Source organism: Oncorhynchus mykiss, chromosome 16, assembly GCF_013265735.2.
Source record: "Oncorhynchus mykiss isolate Arlee chromosome 16, USDA_OmykA_1.1, whole genome shotgun sequence".
NCBI classification, from domain to species: domain Eukaryota; kingdom Metazoa; phylum Chordata; class Actinopteri; order Salmoniformes; family Salmonidae; genus Oncorhynchus; species Oncorhynchus mykiss.
This window is the reverse complement of record NC_048580.1, coordinates 28,277,333-28,302,656: the sequence shown is the minus strand read 5'-3', so window position 1 is coordinate 28,302,656 and position 25,324 is coordinate 28,277,333. Positions and strand designations below refer to the sequence as shown.

The following is a 25,324-nucleotide window of genomic DNA, read 5'->3' as shown; positions in this document are numbered from 1 at the left end:
AAAAGAAAAATGTGTCTTTGGAAGAAAAAAAAACAGCAATTAAATGTTTAATCCATTTTATTTAAGGATTGCTCTAGCTTAAACTATGAAACAGAAAGAACATGTAATTGAACCCAGTAACAGCTTCTTGCTATGAGAAATATTTGACCGAAACACGCATGCAAGATGTAAGGTCAATTGAAGAAAGCGTAGCTGAACAACTACTCGATAAAAATAAAATAAAAAGTGTGAACAAGCACAAATGTATAGACATTATTCAAGTGCACAAGTCATTTGTGGATTATAATTGGACACATCAGTTGTGGCCTCGCTCGTGCTTACAGTTTATGGTTACGGTTGGTTTCAGACAGAGGCGGTTACCAACAGAGGCAAGGCGGTTACAACCGAGGTGCTTATGAACCATTTTATACCACCTTTATTTTCTTATGAATGTCAGTGAGCTTGCAGTCCCCTCTTTTCCCATTTCGCAATGCCCAAGCCTCGGACACTATTAATAGTAGTCTAGAATGGGATTTGACACCTATAAACAGAATTATCCTTTTAAGTGTACTAATTTCAGTTAATATATACCATCGTAAAAACAATGCATTGGTTGTGTTTAGGTAGGTCTAAAGAAACCGGTATTTCAAACATACTATCAACTTCATATTTAGTTAGAGGAAAAAAAACACATTTTATTTGATCAAGAAAAGTACCCTAAAGCCACATGCAAATGATGAAAGCGTAACTAACCACCGCATAAGCACCCAATGCAAACAAGCACAAAAGTCATTTTTAGAATATATTGGACACATTAGTTGTGGCCTGGCACATGCTTACCATTTATGGTTGGTTTCAGACGGAGGCGGTTACCAACAGAGGCAAGGCAGTTACAACCGAGGTGCATATTAATTTATACCACCTTAATCCTCTAAATGTCTGAATTTTACTTATCTTTTTTCTTAAATCCAGTCTGTGACCTGCAGTCCCCCCTTATCATCCCTTCATGCCTGAACCTCTGGCCCCTCTAAAAACGTCCCCCCAACATTTCATTCTCTCTGTCTTTCACTTCTGTTCTTCGCACAACTTGTTAGCATTAACCCACACATAGTACAATGCATTTGGAAAGTATTCAGACCCCTTGACTTTTTTCCACATTTGTTATGTTACAGCCTCATTCTAAAATTGATTGCATTGTTTTTTTTCTCTCATCATACTACACACAATACCCCATAATGACAAAGCAAAAACAGGTTTTTAGAAATTTATAAAATATATAAAAAAATAGATCTCATATTTTTTTTTACGTAAGTATTCAGACCCTTTGCTATGAGACTCAATTGACCTCAGGTGCATCCTGTTTCCATTGATCATCCTTGATTTTTCTACAACTTGATTGGAGTCCACCTGTGGTAAATTCAATTGATTGGACATGATTTGGAAAGGCACACACCGGTCTACAGTGCATTCGAAAAGTGTTCAGACCTCTTGACTTTTTCCACATTTTGTTACGGTACAGCCTTATTCTACAAATTATTAAATTGTTTTTTCCCTTCAATCTACACACAATACCACTTAATGACAAAGCAAAAACAGGTTTATAGAAATTTGAGCTAATTTATTACAAATGGATGACATTTACATAGGTATTCAGACCCTTTACTCAGTACTTTGTTGAAGCGCCTTTGGCAGCGATTACAGCCTTGACTCTACTTGGGTATGACGCTACAAGGAGTTTCTCCCATTCTTCTCTGCAGATCCTCTCAAGCTCTGTCAGGTTGGATGGGGAGCATCGCTGCACAGCTATTTTCAGGTCTCTCCAGAGATGTTAGATTGGGTTCAGGTCCGAGCTCTAGTTGGGCCACTCAAGGACATTCAGAGACTTGTCCCGAAGCCACTCCTGCATTGTCTTGGCTGTATGAACCTTCGCCCCAGTCTGAGGTCCTAAGTGCTCTGGAGCAGGTTTTCATCAAGTATCTCTCTGTAACTTGCTCAGCTCATCTTTCCCTCGATCCTGGACTAGTCTCTCTGCCACTGACAAACATTGCCACCACCATGCTTCACCGTAGGGATGGTACCAGGTTTCCGCCAGACGTGACGCTAGGTATTCAGGCCAAAGAGTTACATCTTGGCGTCATCAGACCAGATCATCTTGTTTCTCATGGTCTTTGGGTGACTTTTGGCAAACTCCAAGCGGGCTGTCTTCCCTTTAACTGAGAAGTGGCTTCCGTCTCGCCACTCTACCATAAAGGCCTGATTGGTGGAGTGCTGCAGAGATGGTTGTCCTTCTGGAAGATTATCCCACCTCCACAGAGGAACTCTGGAGCTCTGTCAAAGTGACCAACGGGTTATTCTTCATCTCCCGATTGCTCAGTTTGGCAGTGGCCGGCTCTAGGAAAAGTCTTGGCGGTTCCAAACTTCTTGCATTTAAGAATGATTGAGGCCACTGTGTTCTTGGGGACCTTCAATTCTGCAGACATTTTTTGGTACCCTTCCCCAGATATGTGCCTTGACACAATCCTGTCTCGGAGCTCTACGGACAATTCCTTCAACCTCATGGCTTGGTTTTTGCTCTGACATGCACTGTCAGTTGTTGGACCTTATACAGGCAAGTGTGTGTGCCTTTCCAAATCATGTCCAATCAATTTAATTTACCACAGGTGGACTCCAATCAAGTTGTAGAAGCAAGTTGTAGAAGGATAATCAATGGAAACAGGATGCACATGTGCTCAACTTTAAGTCTGATAGCAAAGGGTCTGAATATTTGTAACGTAACAAAATATAGAAAAAGTCAAGGGATCTGAATACTTAACAAATACACTGTTTATAAGGTCCCGCAATTGACAGTGCATTTCAGACCAAAAACCAAGCCATGAGGTCGAATTAATTGTCTGTAGAGCTCCGAGACAGGATTGTGTCGAGGCACAGATCTGGGGAAAGGCACCCCTACGGTAAAGCATGGCTGTGGCAGCATCATGCTGTGGGGATGTTTTTCAGCGGCAGGGACTGGGAAACTAATCAGGATTGAGGGAAAGATGAACGGAGCAAAGTACAGAGCGAGATCCTTGATGGAAACCTGCTCAGGACCTCCGACTGGGGCAAAGGTTTACCTTCCAACATCACAACTATCCTAAGCACACAGCCAGCCAACGCAGGAGTGGATTCGGGAGAAATCTCTGAATGTCCTTAAGTGGCCCAGCCAGAGCCCGGACTTAAACCCGATCAAACATCTCTAGAGAGACCTGAAAAAAGCTGTGTAGCGACGCTCCCCATCCAACCTGACAGTGCTTGAGAAGATTTGTAGAGAAGAATGGGAGAAACTACCCAAATGCAGTTGTGCCAAGCTTGTAGCGTCATGCTGTAATCGCTGCCAAAGCTGCTTCAACAGATTACTGAGTAAAGGGTCTGAATAATGGTGTAAATGTAATTTGTTTTTATTTGTAATAAATTTGCTAACATTTCTATATTCCTACCCAAGAAGGCTCGAGACTATGATCTCTGCCAAATGTACCGAGGAAACAGTGTGAATACTTTTTTATATATAATTGCAAAATTTTCTAAAAACCATGTTTTTGCTTTGTCATTATGGTGTATTGTGTGTAGATTGAGGGGGGGAGAAAACAATTTAATCCATTTTAGAATAAGGCTGTAATGTAACAAAATGTCTCGGTCTTTTCAGCTCTTTTTGTCTGGACGTTTTACTTTTCTGTTCACATACTCCTCATTTAATCGTTCTTTTCTTTCTTTCTCCATCTTTGTTTCTATTCACAGATGGAAACCGAGGCGGTGGTGGCTACCAGGGGCAGAACAGGGGGGGCTATCAGGGTGGTGGTGGTGGCTATCAGGGTGGTGGTGGCGGCTATCAGGGTGGTGGTGGCGGCTACCAGGGTGGTGGTGGCGGCTACCAGGGTGGTGGTGGCGGCTACCAGGGTGGTGGTGGCGGCTACCAGGGTGGTGGTGGCAGTGGCAGCTACAGGGGAGGCTACAAGGGGGGCTACCAGAACCAGGACAGGAGAGACTACTGAGCCAGAGGAGCTGCCCTCGGAACCTGGTCCAACAGAGCCAGCCCGTCTTCATTCCAAAACAATATTATCTTGGGTTGTATCACTTGACATTGCAGCTCTACTACGCTTTTCTCCCTTTGTACAACATTGATCAGCTTTCCCTCTACATGACAGGCTTGAAAACCGTTGTACTTATTCAAGTCAGTTTCCCTATATATTTAAACTTTGTAGTATAATATCTGAATTGACTATGCTTTTTGTCGAGTGTGAATGTGTTTAGACTAATGGTGTTGAATAATTGTGTGTGACGAGATTAATGCAGTTGCAGTGTGTTTGACAGTTTGGCAGTGTATCAGGGAAAGAGACATGTCAAGTAAAGTATTTTCAGTTGTAACCTCTGAAATAAACATTATTGAATCAATATATGGTTTTGTCTGATTCTTTAAGTCCATTAAAACATTGTTTTTTGGAGACGAATCAAAACATTGTTGCTCTCTAATGATAACTACAGCAAAATCAATCTGGCACCTGACACACATCTCTTATCCAGCGACACTAGACTAAAGCTGTACTCAGGAAAGCTAATGAGCTCTATGGGCATCTTTGAGACCGAATGTGTTATTCGGGGACACAAAAACAAGTTGCAATTTGAGATCATGAAAACCAGTCAACATCTTCTTTCAGGCTCTACATGCAAACGCCTGGGACTGATGCAGTTTACCGTACCAAATGACCTGCACATTGTGGATCATGTCCAGCATGGACCCCTGTCCAAAGAACAACTACTCATCAGATATGACAATGTATTCAACAGGCCCGTTGAATTAGTACCTGGGGAGGTACTACACATTGAATTGGATGAGAGTGTCACTCCTGTCCAGTGTGCTCCACGCAGTGTGCCCATTGCAATGAAAGTGGCTGTGAAGGCCCAGCTGGACAAGTATGAGGCCGGTGTCCACGTGACTGAACCAACTGACTGGATCAGCAATATGGTCATAGTGAAAAAGTCAGAGAAGCGGAGTCTGCATCAACCCAAAGCATCTGAACCAAGCACTATAACGCTCTCTCTACATCATGCCGGCACTGGAGGATGTCCTCTACAAGCGTCCCAAGACCAGGATTTTCACCTTGGTGGACACCCGAGATGCATTCCTGCAATGCAAAATGGCCGAAGAAAGCAGTTTCATGACTACCTGCTGGCTAGTTCCCGTTTGGTGTTTCCGTGGAGCCTGATGTATACCAACGGAAGCAGCACGAGTTACTGGCTGGGCTCAAGGGCATTGAACCCATCGCTGATGATGTCCTCATCACGACCTCATGGTGAAGCTCCTGGCACTGATGGAGCACTGCCAATCAGTTAAGCTGCGCCTTGGCCTGAAAAAGATGCAGTTCAAAGTGAGACGTTCACTACCATGGTCACATTCTCTCGGCCAGAGGCCAGACACAGACAAAGTCAGCGTGATCCTCGACATGCCAAACCTGTCTGATGTAAAAGGGGTGCACCGTCTCATTGGCTTTGCAACTATCTTGCAAAGTTCATGCCACACATATCAGCAGTCTATGAGCCTCTGCGCCGGCTGCTGGACAATGACACACCATGGCACTGGCTACCCAAACACGAGGCCTTGGTGAAGGAGATTGAATCTCTGGCTTCATCCATGCCAGTGTTGTGCTACTACGACGTTACGAAGCCTGTCACAATCCAGAGCGACTCCAGCCAAAGTGGATGTTGCCTTATGCAGAAAGGCTATCCCATTGCGTTTGCCTCAAGAGCACTCAACCCCACCGCAGCTCTCAACCCCATGGTCGAGAGCTGGTCACCGCTGAAACTGACCACAAACCACTCATTGCCATATTCAATAAACCTCTCCTCAACACACCCAAGAGGCTTCAAAGCATGCTCCTGACTCTGCAAAACTACAGCCTGAAGGTCGTCTATAAGCCAGGACCAGAGATGTACATCAGCGACACATTGAGAAGGGCAACAGCACAATATACAGGCAGAGGCACTGCCTATCAGCGGCATGCTATCTGTTTGCTATAGCAGGAACAACAAGATGTTCAACAGATCAATCAGTCAGACTACTTAAACGTCACAGATCACTGCTTAGCCCCGATCAGGCAAGACAAGGACAAACACCTACAGTCACTGAAATCCATGGTTCTCACAGGTTGGCCATACCTGAAAGAGGATACCCCTTAGTGTGAGAATATACTGGACCTTTCGAGATGAGATCAGTGTGCACAATAACATCTTGTTCAGAGGTCAGAAGGTCATTCTCCCCAAATCACTACGTCCAGAGATGCTTACCTGCGTACACTCCAGTCACATTGGAGGTGACACATGCTACCACCAGGCACGCAAAATATACCGGCCAAACATGCAAGCAGAAACTAGACTGTCAGCAGTTGTACCACATGCAACGAGTACGCCCATGATCAGCAAAAGGAAACCATTATGTCGCACGAACTGCCCTCAAGGGCAAAACGTCAGCATGGATTTATTCAGCCACAGGCAAAAGGACTATGTTCTCATCGTTGATCACTACTCTGACTTTTGGGAAATTTAACTGCTCCTTGACTTGTCTGCAGACGGTCATTAAGCGCTGCAAGACGCAGTTTGAAAGGCAAGGTCAGCCTGACAAGGTCACAGACAATGGCCCACAACTCACTGCACAGTTCAAGCGTTTTCGCCTCAGAATGGGAGTTTGACCATGTGACGACCTCTCAAAGGCAAATGGCAAGGCAGAGTCAGCTGTCAAAGTTTGACAAAATGATAAACCGTATTCCACAAGGCCTTGCGTGACAGCAACGACCCCTGGAAAGCCATCTTACAGCGGAGGAACACACCCACTGAAAATATGGACAGCAGCCCAGCGCAATGCCTTCTGTCCAGACGTCTGAATACTACCAAAGTTTGACAAAATGATAAACCGTATTGCACAAGGCCTTGCGTGACAGCAACGACCCCTGGAAATCCATCTTACAGAGGAAGAACACACCCACCGAAAACATGGACAGCAGCCCAGCGCAATGCCTTCTGTCCAGACGTCTGAATAGTGCCATCCCCGTAGCTAAGAAGCTACTTGAGCCCTACGTCATGGTTGGCATCACGGACGAACTGCGCCACAGAAAGCAGCTTGCTAAGTGCTTCTACGACCGGACTGCTTGAGACCTACCAGAGCTGGAGGTGGGTAAAAAGATAAGGATGAAACCGCTACCGGGAGACCATGCAGGACTTTGGAGGATGGGCACTTGATGACAGAGTTGTACCACGTTCTTACCTGGTGGATGTCAGTGGCTCCCTCTATCGTCGCAATTGGGTGGATCTGCGACTCACCTAGAGGAGCTGGATCACAGTCCAGGCCTAAGGGGCGCAGAATTGAGACATGAGCCAACTGAGGGTGAGGTTTCTAACCCACCAAGCTCTCCAGCTTCTGTCAGAGCCCACACTTACTACCGGGTGGGTTGGCTGTGTAAGCCACCAGACAGGCTTACCAACTGAGGGTGAGGTTTCTACCCCACCAAGCTCTCCAGCTTCTGCCAGAGCCCACACTTACTACCGGGTGGGTTGGCTGTGTAAGCCACCAGACAGGCTTACTCAGCAAAGGGAGTGTGTTAACGTTTCCTCTTATATAAAAAAAATATATATATAACAAAGAAAGAGGCCGATGACAACTGAAGTAAAAAGAAAATGTAATGCATTTTCATTTTATGACTTAAGTTCGTAATGTTGTGCTGTTATGTTTGCACTTTCTATTGAAAAGGATTATGTTAGAGTCTAGTTGATAGGTAATCACCTAGCTGGGCTGCTCCCCGGACCCCATATGTTGGGACTTGTACAATGCTTGAACATGGCTATTGAATTTGACATTTGTGCCTGTCTTTATTTTTTAATCTAACATATCATACAGAAACAGAGAGAGCTGGCCAAAAGTTGGCTTACATTAGCTATTATTTTTGTCTCAATCAAACTACACCTGACTCAAACGATGAAACCATTGGTGAAACCATATATATATATATATATATACAGTGCCTTGCGAAAGTATTCGGCCCCCTTGAACTTTGCGACCTTTTGCCACATTTCAGGCTTCAAACATAAAGATATAAAACTGTATTTTTTTTGTGAAGAATCAACAACAAGTGGGACACAATCATGAAGTGGAACGACATTTATTGGATATTTCAAACTTTTTTAACAAATCAAAAACTGAAAAATTGGGCGTGCAAAATTATTCAGCCCACTTAAGTTAATACTTTGTAGCGCCACCTTTTGCTGTGATTACAGCTGTAAGTCGCTTGGGGTATGTCTCTATCAGTTTTGCACATCGAGAGACTCACATCTTTTCGCATTCCTCCTTGCAAAACAGCTCGAGCTCAGTGAGGTTGGATGGAGAGCATTTGTGAACAGCAGTTTTCAGTTCTTTCCACAGATTCTCGATTGGATTCAGGTCTGGACTTTGACTTGGCCATTCTAACACCTGGATATGTTTATTTTTGAACCATTCCATTGTAGATTTTGCTTTATGTTTTGGATCATTGTCTTGTTGGAAGACAAATCTCCGTCCCAGTCTCAGGTCTTTTGCAGACTCCATCAGGTTTTCTTCCAGAATGGTCCTGTATTTGGCTCCATCCATCTTCCCATCAATTTTAACCATCTTCCCTGTCCCTGCTGAAGAAAAGCAGGCCCAAACCATGATGCTGCCACCACCATGTTTGACAGTGGGGATGATGTGTTCAAGGTGATGAGCTGTGTTGCTTTTACGCTAAACATAACGTTTTGCATTGTTGCCAAAAAGTTCCATTTTGGTTTCATCTGACCAGAGCACCTTCTTCCACATGTTTGGTGTGTCTTCCAGGTGGCTTGTGGCAAACTTTAAACAACACTTTTTATGGATATCTTTAAGAAATGGCTTTCTTCTTGCCACTCTTCCATAAAGGCCAGATTTGTGCAATATACGACTGATTGTTGTCCTATGGACAGAGTCTCCCACCTCAGCTGTAGATCTCTGCAGTTCATCCAGAGTGATCATGGGCCTCTTGGCTGCATCTCTGATCAGTCTTCTCCTTGTATGAGCTGAAAGTTTAGAGGGACGGCCAGGTCTTGGTAGATTTGCAGTGGTCTGATACTCCTTCCATTTCAATATTATAGCTTGCAGGGTGCTCCTTGGGATGTTTAAAGCTTGGGAAATCTTTTTGTATCCAAATCTGGCTTTAAACTTCTTCACAACAGTATCTCGGACCTGCCTGGTGTGTTCCTTGTTCTTCATGATGCTCTCTGCGCTTTTAACGGACCTCTGAGACTATCAAAGTGCAGGTGCATTTATACGGAGACTTGATTACACACAGGTGGATTGTATTTATCATCATTAGTCATTTAGGTCAACATTGGATCATTCAGAGATCCTCACTGAACTTCTGGAGAGAGTTTGCTGCACTGAGAGTAAAGGGGCTGAATAATTTTGCACGCCCAATTTTTCAGTTTTTGATTTGTTAAAAAAGTTTGAAATATCCAATAAATCTCGTTCCACTTCATGATTGTGTCCCACTTGTTGTTGATTCTTCACAAAAAAATACAGTTTTATATCTTTATGTTTGAAGCCTGAAATGTGGCAAAGTTCAAGGGGGCCGAATACTTTCGCAAGGCACTGTACTGTAGCTAGCTGCAAACGAGTGGCTACTGTTAGCTAACGCCGCTGTCCCAAAGCAAGCACCAGCTAGCCTCGAGCTAGGCCCATATACCAGCTAATTCTAGGGCTACAATACCTCCTGTGCCAATTGGCCTGGACCCTTTGTCGACACGTAGCCCCGCCAATCCATCACGACTGGACTGCCGACGTGATCGCCCACTGTGTCCTCAACAGGCTAATCTGTTACGAAGAACCATCTACTAGCCATGGCCCGCTAGCTTTTCTGAACGCTGTGTCCCCTGCTCACCTTGCGAAGTAGCAACTACCGAACGGCACCCTGACTCACCTATTGCTGCTCTTTTGACCCTATGATCACTCGGCTGCACAGCTGATGCCCCCTGGACTGTTTAAATAACACGGTACCTCATTTTGTTTACCTGTCGGCCCCAGCCTCGAACTCCGGTCCTGTATGTACCTAACTGACCCGCTCTGCCCATTCATCTCCATCTACCCGTTGTTGTCTTGGCTCTCCTGATCAACACCTGTGACTGCTTTATGCCTCTCTCTAATGTCAATATGCCTTGTCTACTACTGTCTTGGCTAGTTCTTATTGTTTTATTTCACTGTTGAGCCTTCAGTCCCACTCAAAATGCCTTGGATAGCATTCTTATCAGCAGACTCAACAGCCTTGGTTTCTCAAATGACCGCCTGGTTCACCAACTACTTCTCAGATAGAGTTCAGTGTGTCAAATCAGAGGGCCTGTTGTCCGGACCTCTGGCAGTCTCTATGGGGGTGCCACAATTCTCGGGCAGACTCTTTTCTCTGTATACATCAATGATGTCGCTCTTGCTGCTGGTGATTCTCTGATCCACCTTTACGCAGACGACACCATTCTGTATACTTCTGGCCCTTCTTTGAACATTGTGTTAACAAACCTCCAGACGATCTTCAATGCCATTCAAACACTCCTTCCGTGGCCTCCAACTGCTCTTAAATGCAAGTAAAACTAAATGCATGCTCTTCATCCGATTGCTGCCTTTGCTGCCATACAGTACCGCCCGTCTAGCATCACTAGATACTCTGGACGGTTCTAGCGTAGAATATGTGGACCACGACAATTACCTAGGTGTCTGGTTAGACTGTAAACTCTCCTTCCAGACCCACATCAAACATCTCCAATCCAAAGTTAAATCTAGAATTGGCTTCCTATTTCGCAACAAAGCATCCTTCACTCATGCTGCCAAACATACCCTTGTAAAACTGACCATCCTACCAATCCTCGACTTTGGCGATGTCATTTACAAAATAGCCTCCAATACCCTACTCAACAAATTAGATGCAGTCTATCACAGTGCAATCCATTTTGTCACCAAAGCCCCATATACTACCCACCATTGCGACCTGTACGCTCTCGTTGGCTGGCCCTCGCTTCATACTCGTCGCCAAACCCACTGGCTCCATGTCATCTACAAGACCCTGCTAGGTAAAGTCCCCCCTTATCTCAGCTCGCTGGTCACCATAGCATCTCCCACCTGTAGCACGCGCTCCAGCAGGTATTTCTCTCTGGTCACCCCCAAAACCAATTCTTTCTTTGGCCGCCTCTCCTTCCAGTTCTCTGCTGCCAATGACTGGAACGAACTACACAAATCTCTGAAACTGGAAACACTTATCTCCCTCACTAGCTTTAAGCACCAACTGTCAGAGCAGCTCACAGATTACTGCACCTGTACATAGCCCACCTATAATTTAGCCCAAACAACTACCTCTTTCCCTACTGTATTTATTTAATTTATTTATTTTGCTCCTTTGCACCCCATTATTTTTATTTCTACTTTGCACATTCTTCCACTGCAAATCTACCATTCCAGTGTTTTACTTGCTATATTGTATTTACTTTGCCACCATGGCCTTTTTTTTGCCTTTACCTCCCTTATCTCACCTCATTTTCTCACATTGTATATAGACTTGTTTATACTGTATTATTGACTGTATGTTTGTTTTACTCCATGTGTAACTCTGTGTCGTTGTATGTGTCGAACTGCTTTGCTTTATCTTGGCCAGGTCGCAATTGTAAATGAGAACTTGTTCTCAACTTGCCTACCTGGTTAAATAAAGGTGAAATAAATATTGATTGGACTGATCAATATTTGATTGGACTGATCATGTCAACATCATACTTTCAAAATTTTAGCTAGCAGTCATCATCATGAATCAAGTCGACAATCCTTGTCAAATGAAGAGAAATGAAAGATAAAACGTATCAGTGCCATCAGCCATTGGACAAAAGTAAATCGCAAAAAGCCACAATCAGTGGCTAACTGCAAGCGCTGCAAAGCAATCGCTAACCTGCTATTCAGTGGCGTGGGTGTGTGGTCCAGGTCTGGGTTTAAGGGTCTCTTTTCTAAGCTTAAAAGGATAAACATTCATCATTGTCATGCTGTTAATCCAGCATGATTTCTGCCGTGTTCAAAACACCTGGAAACCCGGAAATCTCAGACTTCAGTGAGTTCAAGACAACTGGAAACTCCGACTGGGAAAATACGTTACATGCTCGCTTTACTCATCCTACGGTTCTGACTTGATATACAGGGAGAATACTTTAAGAACAGACCATGTTCTGAATTCTGTCAATGTATATTTCAAGTGCAAAACAAATAGTTATTGAATACGTCCATCCTAGCACCCTCAATGTCTTAATCGAAATTACGGATTACCTCTCATCCACTCACTGTCCCCTTATGTACATCTAAATTTTCAGTAGAAACCACATTTGTTTAAGCAAGTCAGCCATGTTTTTTTAAAGACAGTAAATGAGGCTGAATGAACTGTTTCGCTGCCAGACAAGGCTCTGCTGATAGCCAGGTGTAGCAGTGGTAAGGATTCACACTCTGCTGTTAGGACAGCTTTATGTAGGCACTGTTTGTCACCATTATAGTGCAATTACATTTATTGGTTTAGTGTTGTGGCTTTGCTGGCATGCATGTAAAAAAAAAGTGGGAGATTTACATGTTAAAATCGCCACTAGTAACCAAGCATTTATAGCGGCTAAGAAATGCAGTCATTAATTGGAAGGTTAGTTATCCTCCCATAATGTCAAATGATGTATCACTATATTTTATTTATTACCAGATTAAGGGTATACTGGGCAACTTTCATAAGGTCTGGATGCCTTATATGGAATACAGTACGACTAAAGGAGTCTATTGAAAACATGCCCACATCAGGGTGTTACGTTCCCCAGTTTCTGTGTTGTGGTTTGTGTATTTGTGAGTGTGTGTTTGGCTTCCTGAACTTCTCCCCAAGCAGCTGATTGGTCGGCCCCTATTGATGATTGGAGAGCTGACCCTGCCCCCTCGTCAGAACGCAGTTGTCTTCAATTACCAACTCCTTCTGCAATTTCCACACTGCCCTTTCCCACCTGGTCCAAGCACACCAAGACAGTTGTGAAGAGGGCACGACAAAACCTATTCCCACTCAGGAGACTGAAAATATTTTGCATGGGTCCTCAGATCCTCAAAAGCTTTTACAGACAATCGAGAGCATCCTGACGGGTTGCATCACTGTCTGGTATGGCAACTGCTCAGCCTCCGACCGCAAGGCACTACAGAGGGTAGTGTGTACGGCCCAGTACATGGGGCCAGGCTTCAGAAGGCCTTAAAAATTCAGAATCCATCCACCCTGGTCATAGACTTATCTTTGCTACCGCACGGCAAGTGGTACCGGAGAGGCTCCTAAATAGCTTCTACCCCCAAGCCATAATTTGCATTGCCCCCCTCCCTCTGGAACACTGCTGCTACTCTGTTATTATCTATGCATATTGTTGGTTAAGGGCTTGCAAGTACACATTTCACTGTAACACGTGACAAATACAACTTGATTTGATGAGGGAGTCACCTGGACTGCATTTCAATTAACAGGTGTGCCTTGTTAAAAGTTAAGTTGTGGAATTTCTTTCCTCAATGCGTTTCAGTTGTGTTGTGATAAGATAGCCCTATCTTCTGTATACCACCCCTATCTGGTAAAAGACCAAGTCCATATTATGGCAAGAACAGGTCAAATAAGCGAAGAGAAGAGAAACGACAGTCCATCATGACATGGTCAGTCAATGCGGAACATTAAGAACTTTTAAAGTTTCTTCAAGTGCAGTCGCAAAAACCATCAAGTGCTATGAAACTGGCTCTCATGAGGAGCGCCACAGGAAAGGAAGACCCAGAGTTACCTCTGCTGCAGAGAATAAGTTCATTAGACTTAACTGAGTTTCAGAGTTCAAGTAACAGACACACCTCAACATCAACTTACTGGTCAGAGGAGACTGAGGGAATCAGGCCTTCATGGTCAAATTGCTGCACAGAAACCACTACTAAAGGACATGGGCCAAGAAAAACGAGCAATGGACATTAGACTGGTGGAAATTTGCCATTTGGTCTGATTAGTCAATTTTAGATTTTTGGTTCCAACCGCCGTGTCTTTGCAGAATAGGTGAACGGATGATCTCTGAATGTGTGTTTCCCACTATGAAGCATGGAGAAGGTGTGATGGTGCTTTGCTGGTGACACTGTCAGTGATTTGAAGTGGTCAGTCTGCGGGGAGCAAGGGAGCAGCGGTGAGGTTGCTTCTCACCCGGCTCACCGTCCCTCAGGCCTCCACTGAGAAAAAAGGGCACAGTCTTCCAGCTGATGGTGAAACTCAAGTCGCACTGCATTATTCCTGCCTCATACAATAATTCATGTTTTTACTCCTATGACCAGAGAACGTGAAATATTCCTCTATTAAAAGACAAGACGCTAATAATGCAAGCTTATCGGAACACTTTTATACTTATTAATTGCAGCATGTGGAAGTTAGGAGAATGCGCATTTTATGGCTTATAAAGTGTTGATAGTGCTGAATAACAACTTAAACATTCAATGAATACAGTAGAGCTGCTGTTTGTGTCTCTAGTCATGGTTTTAAAAGTTTTGAAGTCTCAGTATCTTTTCTGTGCGTTCGAGGCTGATTTTTCCAGTCTATGGCAAGGAAACTGGAGACAGTGATCTGAACTATCTGATTGGACAGTGATAGGCCTATAGGTGCACTTGATTTGCTCTCTGGGCCTGCTGGGTATGTGGAGATCTACCTTCAGACACATGAAGTAGTTCAAAATGGGAACACTTTACCTTTCCGGGCGCTAGGACTTCTGAATCAAGTGCACCTACCACCAACAGTGCAAAAGGAATTTAAAAAAATAGGAATGCAAGGATTTAAATATTTATTTTTTTACATTGTTTGGTGATTGACTAGGAATGCTCTGGTGACTACTGATGTAGATGCATACTTTGAATATCACCCAAAGGATTACCTTATTCAGTTGTATACATTAGTCCTGCATTTCCTTATCGCATTATTTATTAAATCCTTTAACGCAGAGATCATCAACTAGATTCAAACACAGTCCTATTTTTTTCCTTGAGGGGATGATCGGGAAGGTTGGAACATAATTACAAATCATTTGTAGACTGCAAATAGACAGGAAGAAGCCCAAACATATTTCACTTAAACAATCATTTCAAACCTTGCTTACATTAGTATACGATCACATCTCTATTATGTGTGGGAATACTTGAACAGATTACCCCCCCAAAAAAACACACAAAAAAAAATCACTTAAGTTGATTTCCTTGTGTTTTTACAGCCTTATGTCTAAATATGAATGTATTAATTATTTGCTAAGAAAACCACCTGCGGAATAGATTCGGTCTGTGGGCTGCCAGCTGGGGAAAACTGTAAGCATCTCAGACCACCTCCAGGGGGTCCCTGTCAGCCCGTGACAGCGCCACGGTAACAGAGTTGGACAGATGCCCTGCCAGCCTCTTCTTGAACACGGCCAGGAAACCACGCTCGCTGTTGCTATGGTCACTGAGGATCACACTGGCACCCGCAGCGACGGAGTCCAGGACCTCGTGATGGGACATCTCACCTGGGGGAGAAATGAGGTCAGAGGTAAATGTCTGGACATTGAAACACAAGTCAAGTAAAAGTGTGTGTGTGTCGTAATTGTTTTTCAATTTCACCTTTATTTAACCAGGTAGGCTAGTTGAGAACAAGTTCTCATTTGCAACTACGACCAGGCCAAGATAAAGCATGGCAATTCGACACACAACAACACAGAGTTACACATGGAATAAAAACATAGTCAATAATACAGTAGAACAAAAGAAAACAAGTCTATATACAGTGAGTGCAAATGAGGTGAGTTAAGGCATTAAATAGGCCATAGTGGTGAAGTAATTACAATATAGCAATTAAACACTGGAATGCATTGCATGTACACCGAGTATACAAAACTGCACTTTCCATGACATAGACTGACCAGGTAAATCCAGGTGAAAGCTATGATCCTTTTTTGATGTCACCTGTTAAATCCACTTCAAATCAGTGTAGATGAAGGGGAGGAGACCGGTTAAAATCATGCATGATTCTGCCACCACGCTTCACTGTAGGGATGGTGCCGGGTTCTCTCCAGAAGTGACGCTTGGCATTCAGGCCAAATTGTTCAATCTTGGTTTCATCAGACCAGAACATCTTGTTACTCATGGTCTGAGAGTCCATTTTGTGCCTTTTGAAAAAACTCTAAGTGGGCTGTTATGTGCCTTTTACTGAGGCGTCACTTCCGTATGGCCACTCCACCATAAAGGCCTGATTGGTGGTGCTGCAGAGATGGTTGTCCTTCTGGAAGGTTCTGCCCTCTCCACAGAGGAACCCCAGATCTGTGCCTCGACACAATCTTGTCTTGGAGCTCTACGGAAAATTCCTTCCACCTCATGGCTTGGTTTTTGCTGACATGCACTGTCAACTGTGGGACCTTATATAAAAGTACCAATCAAGTTTGGACACACCTACTCAATCAAGGGTTTTTCTTTATTTTTAGTATTTTCTACATTGTAGAATAATAGTGAAGACAAACTATGAAATAACATATGGCATCATGTAGTAACCAAAAAAAGTGTTAAACAAATCAAAATATTTTATATTTGAGATTCTTCAAAGTAGCCACCCTTTGCCTTGACAGCTTTGCACACTCTTGACATTATCTCAACCAGCTTCATGAGGTAGTCACATGTAATGCATTTCAATTAACAGGCGTGCCTTGTTAATTAATTTGTGGAATTTCTTACCTCCTTAATGCGTTTGAGCCAATCAGTTGTGTTGTGACAAGGTAGGGGTGGAATACAGCCCTATTTGGTAAAATAAGAAAATAAGCAAAGAGAAACGACAGTCCATTACTTCAAGACACAAAGGTCAGTCAATGCGGAAAATTTCAAGAACTTTGAACGTTTCTTCAAGTGCAGTCACAAAAACCATCAAGTGCTATGATGAAACTGGCTTTCATGAGGACCGCCACAGGAAAGGAAGACCCAGAGAGGATAAGTTCAAAAGTTGCCAGCCTCATATTGCAACCCAAATAAATGCTTCAGAGTTCAAGTAACAGACATCTCAACATCAACTGTTCAGAGGAGACTGTGTGAATCAGGCCTTCATGGTCGAAATTGCAGCAAAGAAACTACTACTAAAGGACACCAATAATAAGTGACTTGCTTGAGCCAAGAAACACAAGCAATGGACATTAGACCGGTGAAAATCTGTCCTTTGGTCCGAGTCCAAATTTGAGATTTTTGGTTCCAACCACGGATGATCTCTGCATGTGTACATCACTGGGTCCAAGCTTCCTGCCATCCAGGACCTCTATACCAGGCTGTGTCAGACGAAGACCATAAAAATGGTCAGACTCCAGCCACCCTAGTCATACTGTTCTCTCTGCTACCACACGGCAAGCGGTACTGGAGCGCAAGTCTCGGTCAAAAAGCATAGAGGAGGTGGTGTGGGGGTGCTTTGCTGGTGACAATGATTTATTTAGAATTCAAGGCACACTTAACCAGCATGGCTACCAAAGCATTCTGCAGCAATATGCCATCCCATCTGGTTTGCGCTTAGTGGGACTATTATTTGTTTTTCAACAGGATAATGACCCAACACACCTCCAGGCTGTGTAAGGGCTATTTGACCAAGAAGGAAAGTGATGGAGTGCTGCATCAGATGACCTGGACTCCACAATCACCTGACCTCAACCCATTTGAGATGGTTTGGACAGCAGGGTGAAGGAAAAGCAGCCAACAAGGGAACTCCTTCAAGACTGTTGGAAAAACATTCCAGGTGAAGCTGGTTGAGAGAATGCCAAGAGTGTGCAAAGCTGTCATCAAGGCAAAGGGTGGCTATTTTGAAGAATCTAAAATATATTTTGATTTGTTTAACACTTACTTTTTTGGTTACTACATAATTACATGTGTTATTTCATAGTTTTAATGTATTCACTATTATTCAACCATGTAGAAAATAGTAAAAATAAAGTAAACCCTTGAATGAATAGGTGTGTCCAAATTTTTGACTGGTACTCTAGACAGGTGTGTGTGCCTTTCCAAATCCTGTCCAATCAATTGAATTTACCACAGGTGGACTCCAATCAAGTTGTAGAAACATCTCACGAATGATCAATGGAAACAGGATGCACCTGAGCTCATAGCAAAGTGTCTGAATACTTATGTAAATAAGGTATCCGTTTTTTATTTTTAATATATTTCCAAAAAATTCTAAAATCCTGTTTTTGCTTTGCCATTATGTGGTGGTGTGTGTAGATTGCTGAGGATCTTTAAAAATATATATTTTAAAATAAGGCTAACGTAACAAAAAGTGGAAAAAGTCAAGGGGTCTGAATAATTCCCGAAGGCACTGTATATGCAAAATAAATTGTTCAGTATTCTTGACCGTATTTGTTTTGATTCTAGCAGCTGGCGTTTATAGCGACTGTACCTGTGATGTAGAGGTCTGCTTTCACTCCATTCAATACTGAGCCTCCGGACCCAGCACACACTGCCACAGTGCTTACAATGGACTCTAAAATGAACAATCACATACGTTACGTTATCCTCTCAGCCCCTCACTAGCTGTCAACATAATATACTTATTGCAGCAAATATATACACTAAAAAAATATATAAACCCAACATGTGAAGTGTTGGTCCCATGTTTCATGAGCCGGAATAAAAGATCCCAGAAAATGTCCATGGGCACAAAAAGCCTATTTTCCTCAAATTTTGAGCACAATTTTGTTTACATCGTTGTTAGTGAGCATTTCTCCTTTGCCAAGATAGGTGAGCATTTCTCCCACCTGATAGGTGTGGCATATCAAGAAGCTGATTAAACAGCATGATCATTACACAGGTATACCTTGTGCTGGGGACAATAAAAGGCCAGAAAATATGCACTTTTGTCGTACAACAATGCCACAAATGTCTCAAGTTTTGAAGGAGCGTGGAATTGGCATGCTGACTGCAGTAATGTCCAAGAGAGCTGATGCCAGATAATTGAATGTTAATTTCTCTACCATAAGCTGCCTTCAACGTTGTTTTAGAGAATTTGTCAGTACATCCAACTGGCTTCACAACCGCTCAACCTGTAATAAAGCCCTTTTGTGGGGGAAAAACTCATTCTGATTGGCTAGGCCTGGCTCCCCAGTGGGTTGGCCTGGTTGCCAAGTGGATGGGCCTATGCCGTCCTGCCCAATCATGAAGAAATCCATAGATTATGGACTTATTTCAATTGGCTGATTTCCTTCTATGAACTGTAATTCAGTAAAATCTTTGTTCAGTATAATTAAAAGACATGGTGTGTCCCCCAAACGGCACCCTATTCTCTTTAGAGTAAGGCTGGGACAATACCAGTATCGCAATATTTTTTCCATGGCAAAAATAAACAAAAAGAAGAGCAAACACTTTGGTCCTTTAAAAACCTGCTGTATGTAAAATATTGTGTGCTATATCGAAAAATAAATAAATGTGACTCTGGATGACAACATAATGACATTAGGGCTGTTTTCCTAAAGAAAAACACGTATCGCGAAATTGGTATCCTCCTGTCACTACTTTATAGCTACTTTTGATCAGGGCACTATATAGGGAATAGTGTGCCATTTGGGACGCATACAAGTTAATAATCCGGTAACAAAAAGGAAGACATAGATGTTTGTTTAGCCTTCTCACTCACCTAAAGTTTGCTGGGCTCCGAGGGCCAGTCGAAGGTGATTCAAACCCAGGTGTGATTTCATTCGCTGGACGGCTGCCGCCACAGTTACGGGCTCGTCCAAAACACTTAGTCGCCCTTGGCCGTAGCCTGGGAGAGGACGCTACAGGGTGAGAAACAGCCTGGGTCGTATTCACTAGGCACCAAGAGGAATAAAACAGACAAACAGGGAGGGACTGCCTGAACTTTTTGTTTTGCTAGTGTGCACTAATGAATAAGATGTCACACGTAAAAAGAGTGAAAACATTTAGTAAAATTCATTGAAGTTCAATTCCAGTCCTATTCACACTGTGGCAAGCTAAGCCTATTGATTCGGGATAGCAGGAATATGATCCCAGGGGATATTTATCAAGCACATTAAGTGTTGTCCTATTGCCTGGGGCCTGCTCTGAGGTTGCCCCATTGGGCAGGTGATAAAATAAGTTCAAACAACCAAACTGCAAAGACCTCTAGTAGCCTAAAACTGATATTTCTGTTTCCCATTGTTTAAGTAAAAGACAGACAATTTATGGCTGTCGGGCAAGTTGAGCCAGCTCTGAGAAATGTTTTAATGATAACAACCAAAATATAAAGAATTCCAGCACTGATCTTTCTGATTTCTCCCGTGTGTAGATGAATGGCTGTCAATATATGGCACTACTGCGTGTAAATATCTAATTTACATTTTTTGCGCAAGTGGTCAATCTTCGGGCAACCAAAAAAAATACTAATTTAAATGTTAATCCCTGTCAAGCATGCTGATATACAGTCTGCTTCCCCCTTTCCATGTAATCTTATCTTGCGTTGACACAGGTAGCCTGATCTGATTCATCAGATATTTTTCAGAATTGATCTGATTGGTCAAAATACCAATTAGTGAAAAAAATATCAGCCATTATGATCTAAAAGGCAAAAATTATCTTACATCAGCACTCTGACCAAACTGTCCACTTTGTGTGTTAGGGTGTAATACGCTGGATACATATGGCCCCAGGTCTGTTTGTTGTTTTGCCAACTGCTATGGTCATATTTCCCATGACAATGACCATAGGAGATGGCTATACAGCACAAACAGATCTAGGACCAGGCTAGCAGCAGTACTATACCTTTTTTACTTGAAGGATACTGAGAGACTGGCTGGGAGTGGCGTGTTGTAACAGAGTTTGAACACTGGGGGTCAGCCCTGAGTCTGGACAGATCAGACTTATGAAGAAGCCATCAGTTTCAGAGCTAGAGACAGATGGAGGAGATATGTACAGTAACAGTGTAAACAAAAGTGAAGAGGTGTATACAGATTTAAGCACGCACACACAAACTGACAGAGTATCCAGTACCTGACAGTTGTGTGCTGTAAATTGATACCGCTATTCGTCCCCTTCAGTTCTGCCATGATGGTGTTGAGCTCCTCCTGACTCCTGGTTGTAAACTCCAGTTTGTGGCTCTGGGGGGCGCTACTGAAGGCTTGACTCAACACCGAAACTTTGCCACTCCCTGAGCAAGACAACAGAAACAGCACTCGTTACTCCGCAGTGCTTTTCAAACATCATGAACTTATTCAGGTGGGGAGAACACTCCAGAACATTCAGATAATTTGAGTAGAACAAATATGACACTCTATACACATCTTCAATAAACTGTGAAAGTGACATCATCCTACCCTAATCTTTGGATTGGGCTTGAAAATTATAATACAATTTGTGAAAACACAGTAATTTAAGGTATATAAAACTATATTTGTGGATGAGTTTACATCTGCCAGATGCCTTTTGGGGGTTTTTGAGCTCAAGACCATTGCGCTACGTTTTTGCCCATTGAAGACCATTCAAAAAGCATGCAAAAGTTCAAAAACGAGTTCTTGGAAAATTCTGTGTCACTTTCATAGCGCATATCCTGAGTGTAAAAGGTCCCAGATATAATAAAGCACTCAATCTTATAGCCTAAGTGTAACAGTATAGACTTTACGTCCATTCCCTCGCCCCGACCTGGGCGCGAACCAGGGACACTCTGCACACGTCAAGAGTCACCCTCGAAGCATCGCTACCCATTGCTCCACAAAAGCCGTGGCCCTTGCAGAGCAAGGGGAACCACTACTTCAAGGTCTCAGAGCAAGTGACGTCACCGATTGAAACGCCACTAGCGCGCACCACCGCTAACTAGCTAGCAATTTCACATCGGCTACATAAGCACTATTTGATTTGATAGTAAGTGAACAACAACCCAATTTGGGAGTACTATAGGCTTATATACCACTTTTTTTTCATACTCACCATACCCAAAAAACAGTTTCTCCTTTACCATAATGGACCAACAAAGCAGCATAACATCCAGGACCTCTCACACCAACGTTTACAATATTGAGCAGTTGTTGAAGCCCAAAACAGAGCTACAGCAGTCCACTTTGCTTATTATAAAGCTAGGGGAAACATTGACAGCAGTCTCTTACCAACTCCTCCAACCAGCCAGTCATTCACGCCTCCTTTGACGCTGTCCCAAGAGGTGTGAGGAGAAAACACTGCTATTCCAGCCGTAATCGCCCGGATAGCCAATCGCTGCTTCCAGTTCTTTGAAACCAAGCACTTGATTGGATGAAACAGCGGGGGGTGGTAAGAGATGATGAGATCGCAGTTCATGGCTTCTGCTTCCGACATGACAGAATCGGTCAGGTCATTGGTTAACAGGATGGTTTTGATAGGCCGACATTTAATGGGCTCAACTAATAGGCCAACGTTATCCCAGGACTCTGCCAGTGATAGAGGGGCGAGGTCCTCCAGAACCTTGAGAACCTCCTTTAAATCCATTGGACCTGTTGTACGAGAAGAATGGGAAAGGGAGCACGAAAAAGAGTAGCAATGACAGAGATGGAGATGGGTAGAAAGCTGATAAGACCTAATATTACAATGAGAGGGGTCAGAAAAAAAGGATGAGCGAAGGGCAGACAATTTGGAGTGAGAAGAGAAAGTGGAACAAGCGAGTGTTTGAGAGATGCTTTCGTGGTAGCTCCTTCTGCAGGTCAATGACAGAATTCTCTGGAAAACATTCTTGTATCCAGTCAACATTAGTGTAGACCTGTGTGCAAAAGAGTTAATTTGATATTAATAAATATTGTTTGCATCCAAGAGCAAGGTTCATCTGCAACAAATAGGCTGCATTTTCTTAAAACATCATGAACGGTTTATCTTGTCACCTATCAGTCTTGTCATCTATTATTTAAAAGGCCAATTGTCAATACCTGTCAAAACTCCCATTCAAATGTAGTGGTGGAAAAAGTACCCAATTGTCATACTTGAGTAAAAGTAAAGATACCTTAATAGAAACGACAAGTAAAAGTCACCCAGTAAAATCCTACTTGAGTAAAAGTCTAAAAGTATTTGGTTTAAAATATATTTAAGTATCAATAGTAGAAGTTTAAATTATTTAAAATTCCTCATATTAGACTAACCAGATGGCACCATTTTCTTTTCTTTTTCACGGATAGGCACACTCCAACATAATTTACAAACGAATTGTGTGTGTTCAGTGAGTTCGCCAGATCTGAGCCAGTATGGATCACAAGGGATGTTATGTTAAGTGCGTGAATTGGACCAACTCCCTGTCCTACTTAGCATTCAAACTGTAACGATTACTTTTGGGTGTCAAGGAAAATGTATGGAGTAAAAACTACATTATTTTCTTTAGGAATGTGGTAAAAGTAGTCAAAAATATAAATAGTAAAGTGAAGTACAGATACCCTCAAAAACTACTTTAGTACATTACACCACTGCTAAGGTGCACTGTTCTAGCTACATTTAGTAGGCTAGCTAATAGGTTTGGATTGCAATGGCTGCTGTTAGCATTTTGTGCATGGTTAAGGTGCATTGTTTACAAATTAAATCAACTGCACGGGTTTAATGGCCAAGGTAACGTTAGAATCGAAGTAATTTAACTCACACGAATATGAGCCAGAGCAACTCCACAAACTAGCTAGGTAAAGTAACTTAGAGGCATTTATAATAGCTTCGCTAACATTACATAGCTGGCTCCCAACCTGGAACAGGGCCCACAGCAATACGCTAGCTACCAACAAACAAAGGTGTTTCTGTTTGCATGTTCAGACTGGTGTGATTCATACGTTACATTTTAAATGTAAGTTTCCAATTAATAGGCAAAAACTATGAATTGGAAATGCAAGCATGGTAACAGCACTTACTGGTGGAGAGAGAGCCAGCTATTGGGGTTACTTTCTTCTTCGATGAGGTTTAACCGCAGTTGGCATCCAATAAATGTTGCATTACTGCCACCTACTAGACTGGAGTATAACTCCCATATACTTTGCTTGAAACATTTTAAATAAAAAAATACAAATCCCCAACCATCTAACATTACACCAAAAATAATCATAATGATAACATTTTCTCAAATGACTGCCTCGCCTGGATCACCAACAACCTCTCCAAGTTTAGTGTGTCAAATCAGAGGGCCTGTTGTTCGGACCTCTGGTAGTCTCTATGGGGGTGCCACAGGGTTCAATTCTCGGGCTGACTCTTTTCTCAGTAAATATCAATGATGTCACTCTTGCTGCTGGTGATTCTCTGATCCACCTCTACTCAGACAACACCATTCCGTATACTTCTGGCCCTTCTTTGGACACTGTGTTAACAAACCTCCAGACGAGCATCAATGCCATACAACACTCCTTCCGTGGCCTCCAACTGCTTTTAAATGCTAGTAAAACTTCCATTGTCCGCCTTTTCTTCCAGTTCTCTGCTGCCAATGACTGGAATGAATTGCAAAAATCACTGAAGCTGCAGTCTAATATCTTTAAGCATCAGCTGTCAGAGCAGCCTACCGATCACTGTACCTGTACACAGCCAATCTGTAAATAGCACACCCAACTAACTCATCCCCATATTGTTATTTATCTTCTTGTTCTTTTGCATGCCAGTATCTCTACTTGCACATAATCATCTACACATCTATCACTCCAGTGTTAATGCAAAATTGTAAATATTTCACATCTATGACCTTTTATTGCCTTACCTCCCTACTCTTCTACATTTGCACACACTGTACATATATTTTTCTATTGTGTTATTGACGGTACGTTTGTTTATGCATAACTCTGTTGTTTTTGTAGCACTGCTTTGCTTTATCTTGGCCAGGTCGCAGTTGTAAATGAGAACTTGGCCTACCTGGCCTACCTGGTTAAATAAAGGTGAAATAAAATAAATAAGTAAAATACTCCACTATTTCAATCTATTTAGTGCTACTTCAGGCCAACAACCTGAAAGGAAGGAACACCACCACTTACTGTAACACACCCTGTAACTCTTCTGATGTCAAGTCTCGCACACCAAAATACCTCTGCAGCCGCCACCTCAACCTCTATTTTCTGCAACTTACGTTCCATCCCTGCAGAACAGTTGATAACCATTGCTTAAATGCCAAAAATGCAATCTTACTGAAACATGTATCACTTGTTGGTTTATCCCTCTGTACTGGTACAGATCGAATACTCACACCACTCCTCTCAGGATCCCTCCCCCTTGACCCATCTTCCTCTACTTTCTTCACTGCCTCAGCATATGACAACTTCTGCACTAGACTAACCCTGGAAACCTCAACCTGCCTCTCTCACA

The 25,324-nt window shown here is 42.9% G+C and overlaps 2 protein-coding genes across 14 annotated transcripts in view; one reads left to right on the top strand and one right to left on the bottom strand.

Moving 5' to 3' along the window:
- The window catches only part of eif3c (eukaryotic translation initiation factor 3, subunit C), a 71,092-nt gene extending 66,688 nt beyond the window's left edge, over positions 1 to 4,404 (top strand). For 6 of the 12 annotated variants that reach the window (XM_036946696.1, XM_021565540.2, XM_021565537.2 and 3 more), the window contains 3 exons: positions 347 to 388; positions 839 to 880; positions 3,751 to 4,404. In XM_036946696.1, the coding sequence (XP_036802591.1) occupies positions 347 to 388; positions 839 to 880; positions 3,751 to 4,004 (338 nt within the window). In that variant the 3' untranslated portion in view covers positions 4,005 to 4,404. The remainder of the gene's footprint in view (positions 1 to 346; positions 389 to 838; positions 881 to 3,750) is intronic. The other 6 variants (XM_021565543.2, XM_021565539.2, XM_021565544.2 and 3 more) reach the window with 3 other exon arrangements.
- Positions 4,405 to 14,848: 10,444 nt separating this feature from the next.
- nif3l1 (NIF3 NGG1 interacting factor 3-like 1 (S. cerevisiae)) lies at positions 14,849 to 24,000 on the bottom strand. Of its 2 annotated transcripts, none has more exons than XM_021565535.2 (7): positions 23,896 to 24,000; positions 22,153 to 22,775; positions 21,044 to 21,200; positions 20,816 to 20,939; positions 19,695 to 19,833; positions 18,462 to 18,545; positions 14,849 to 15,573 (listed from the first exon to the last, which is right to left on the bottom strand). In XM_021565535.2, the coding sequence occupies exons 2-7, from the start codon at positions 22,763 to 22,765 to the stop codon at positions 15,389 to 15,391; spliced, it is 1,302 nt and encodes a 433-aa protein (XP_021421210.1). In that variant the 5' UTR covers positions 22,766 to 22,775; positions 23,896 to 24,000; the 3' UTR covers positions 14,849 to 15,388. The 2 variants fall into 2 exon arrangements, with proteins under 2 accessions (XP_021421210.1, XP_021421211.1); XM_021565536.2 differs by lacking the exon at positions 23,896 to 24,000 and adding an exon at positions 23,637 to 23,887.
- Positions 24,001 to 25,324: the final 1,324 nt, after the last annotated feature.

What these genes read in the sequence shown, in the direction of transcription:
- nif3l1 (XM_021565535.2), bottom strand. Translation starts at nt 22,765, where the DNA reads ATGTTGACTGGATACAAGAATGTTTTCCAGAGAATTCTGTCATTGACC. An exon ending in TTACAGCACACAACTGTCAG is followed by an intron (nt 20,940 to 21,043) that starts GTACTGGATACT and finishes ATCTGTCTCTAG; the next exon opens with CTCTGAAACTGATGGCTTCT. An exon ending in GTATCCTTCAAGTAAAAAAG is followed by an intron (nt 19,834 to 20,815) that starts GTATAGTACTGC and finishes CTCACCCTGTAG; the next exon opens with CGTCCTCTCCCAGGCTACGG.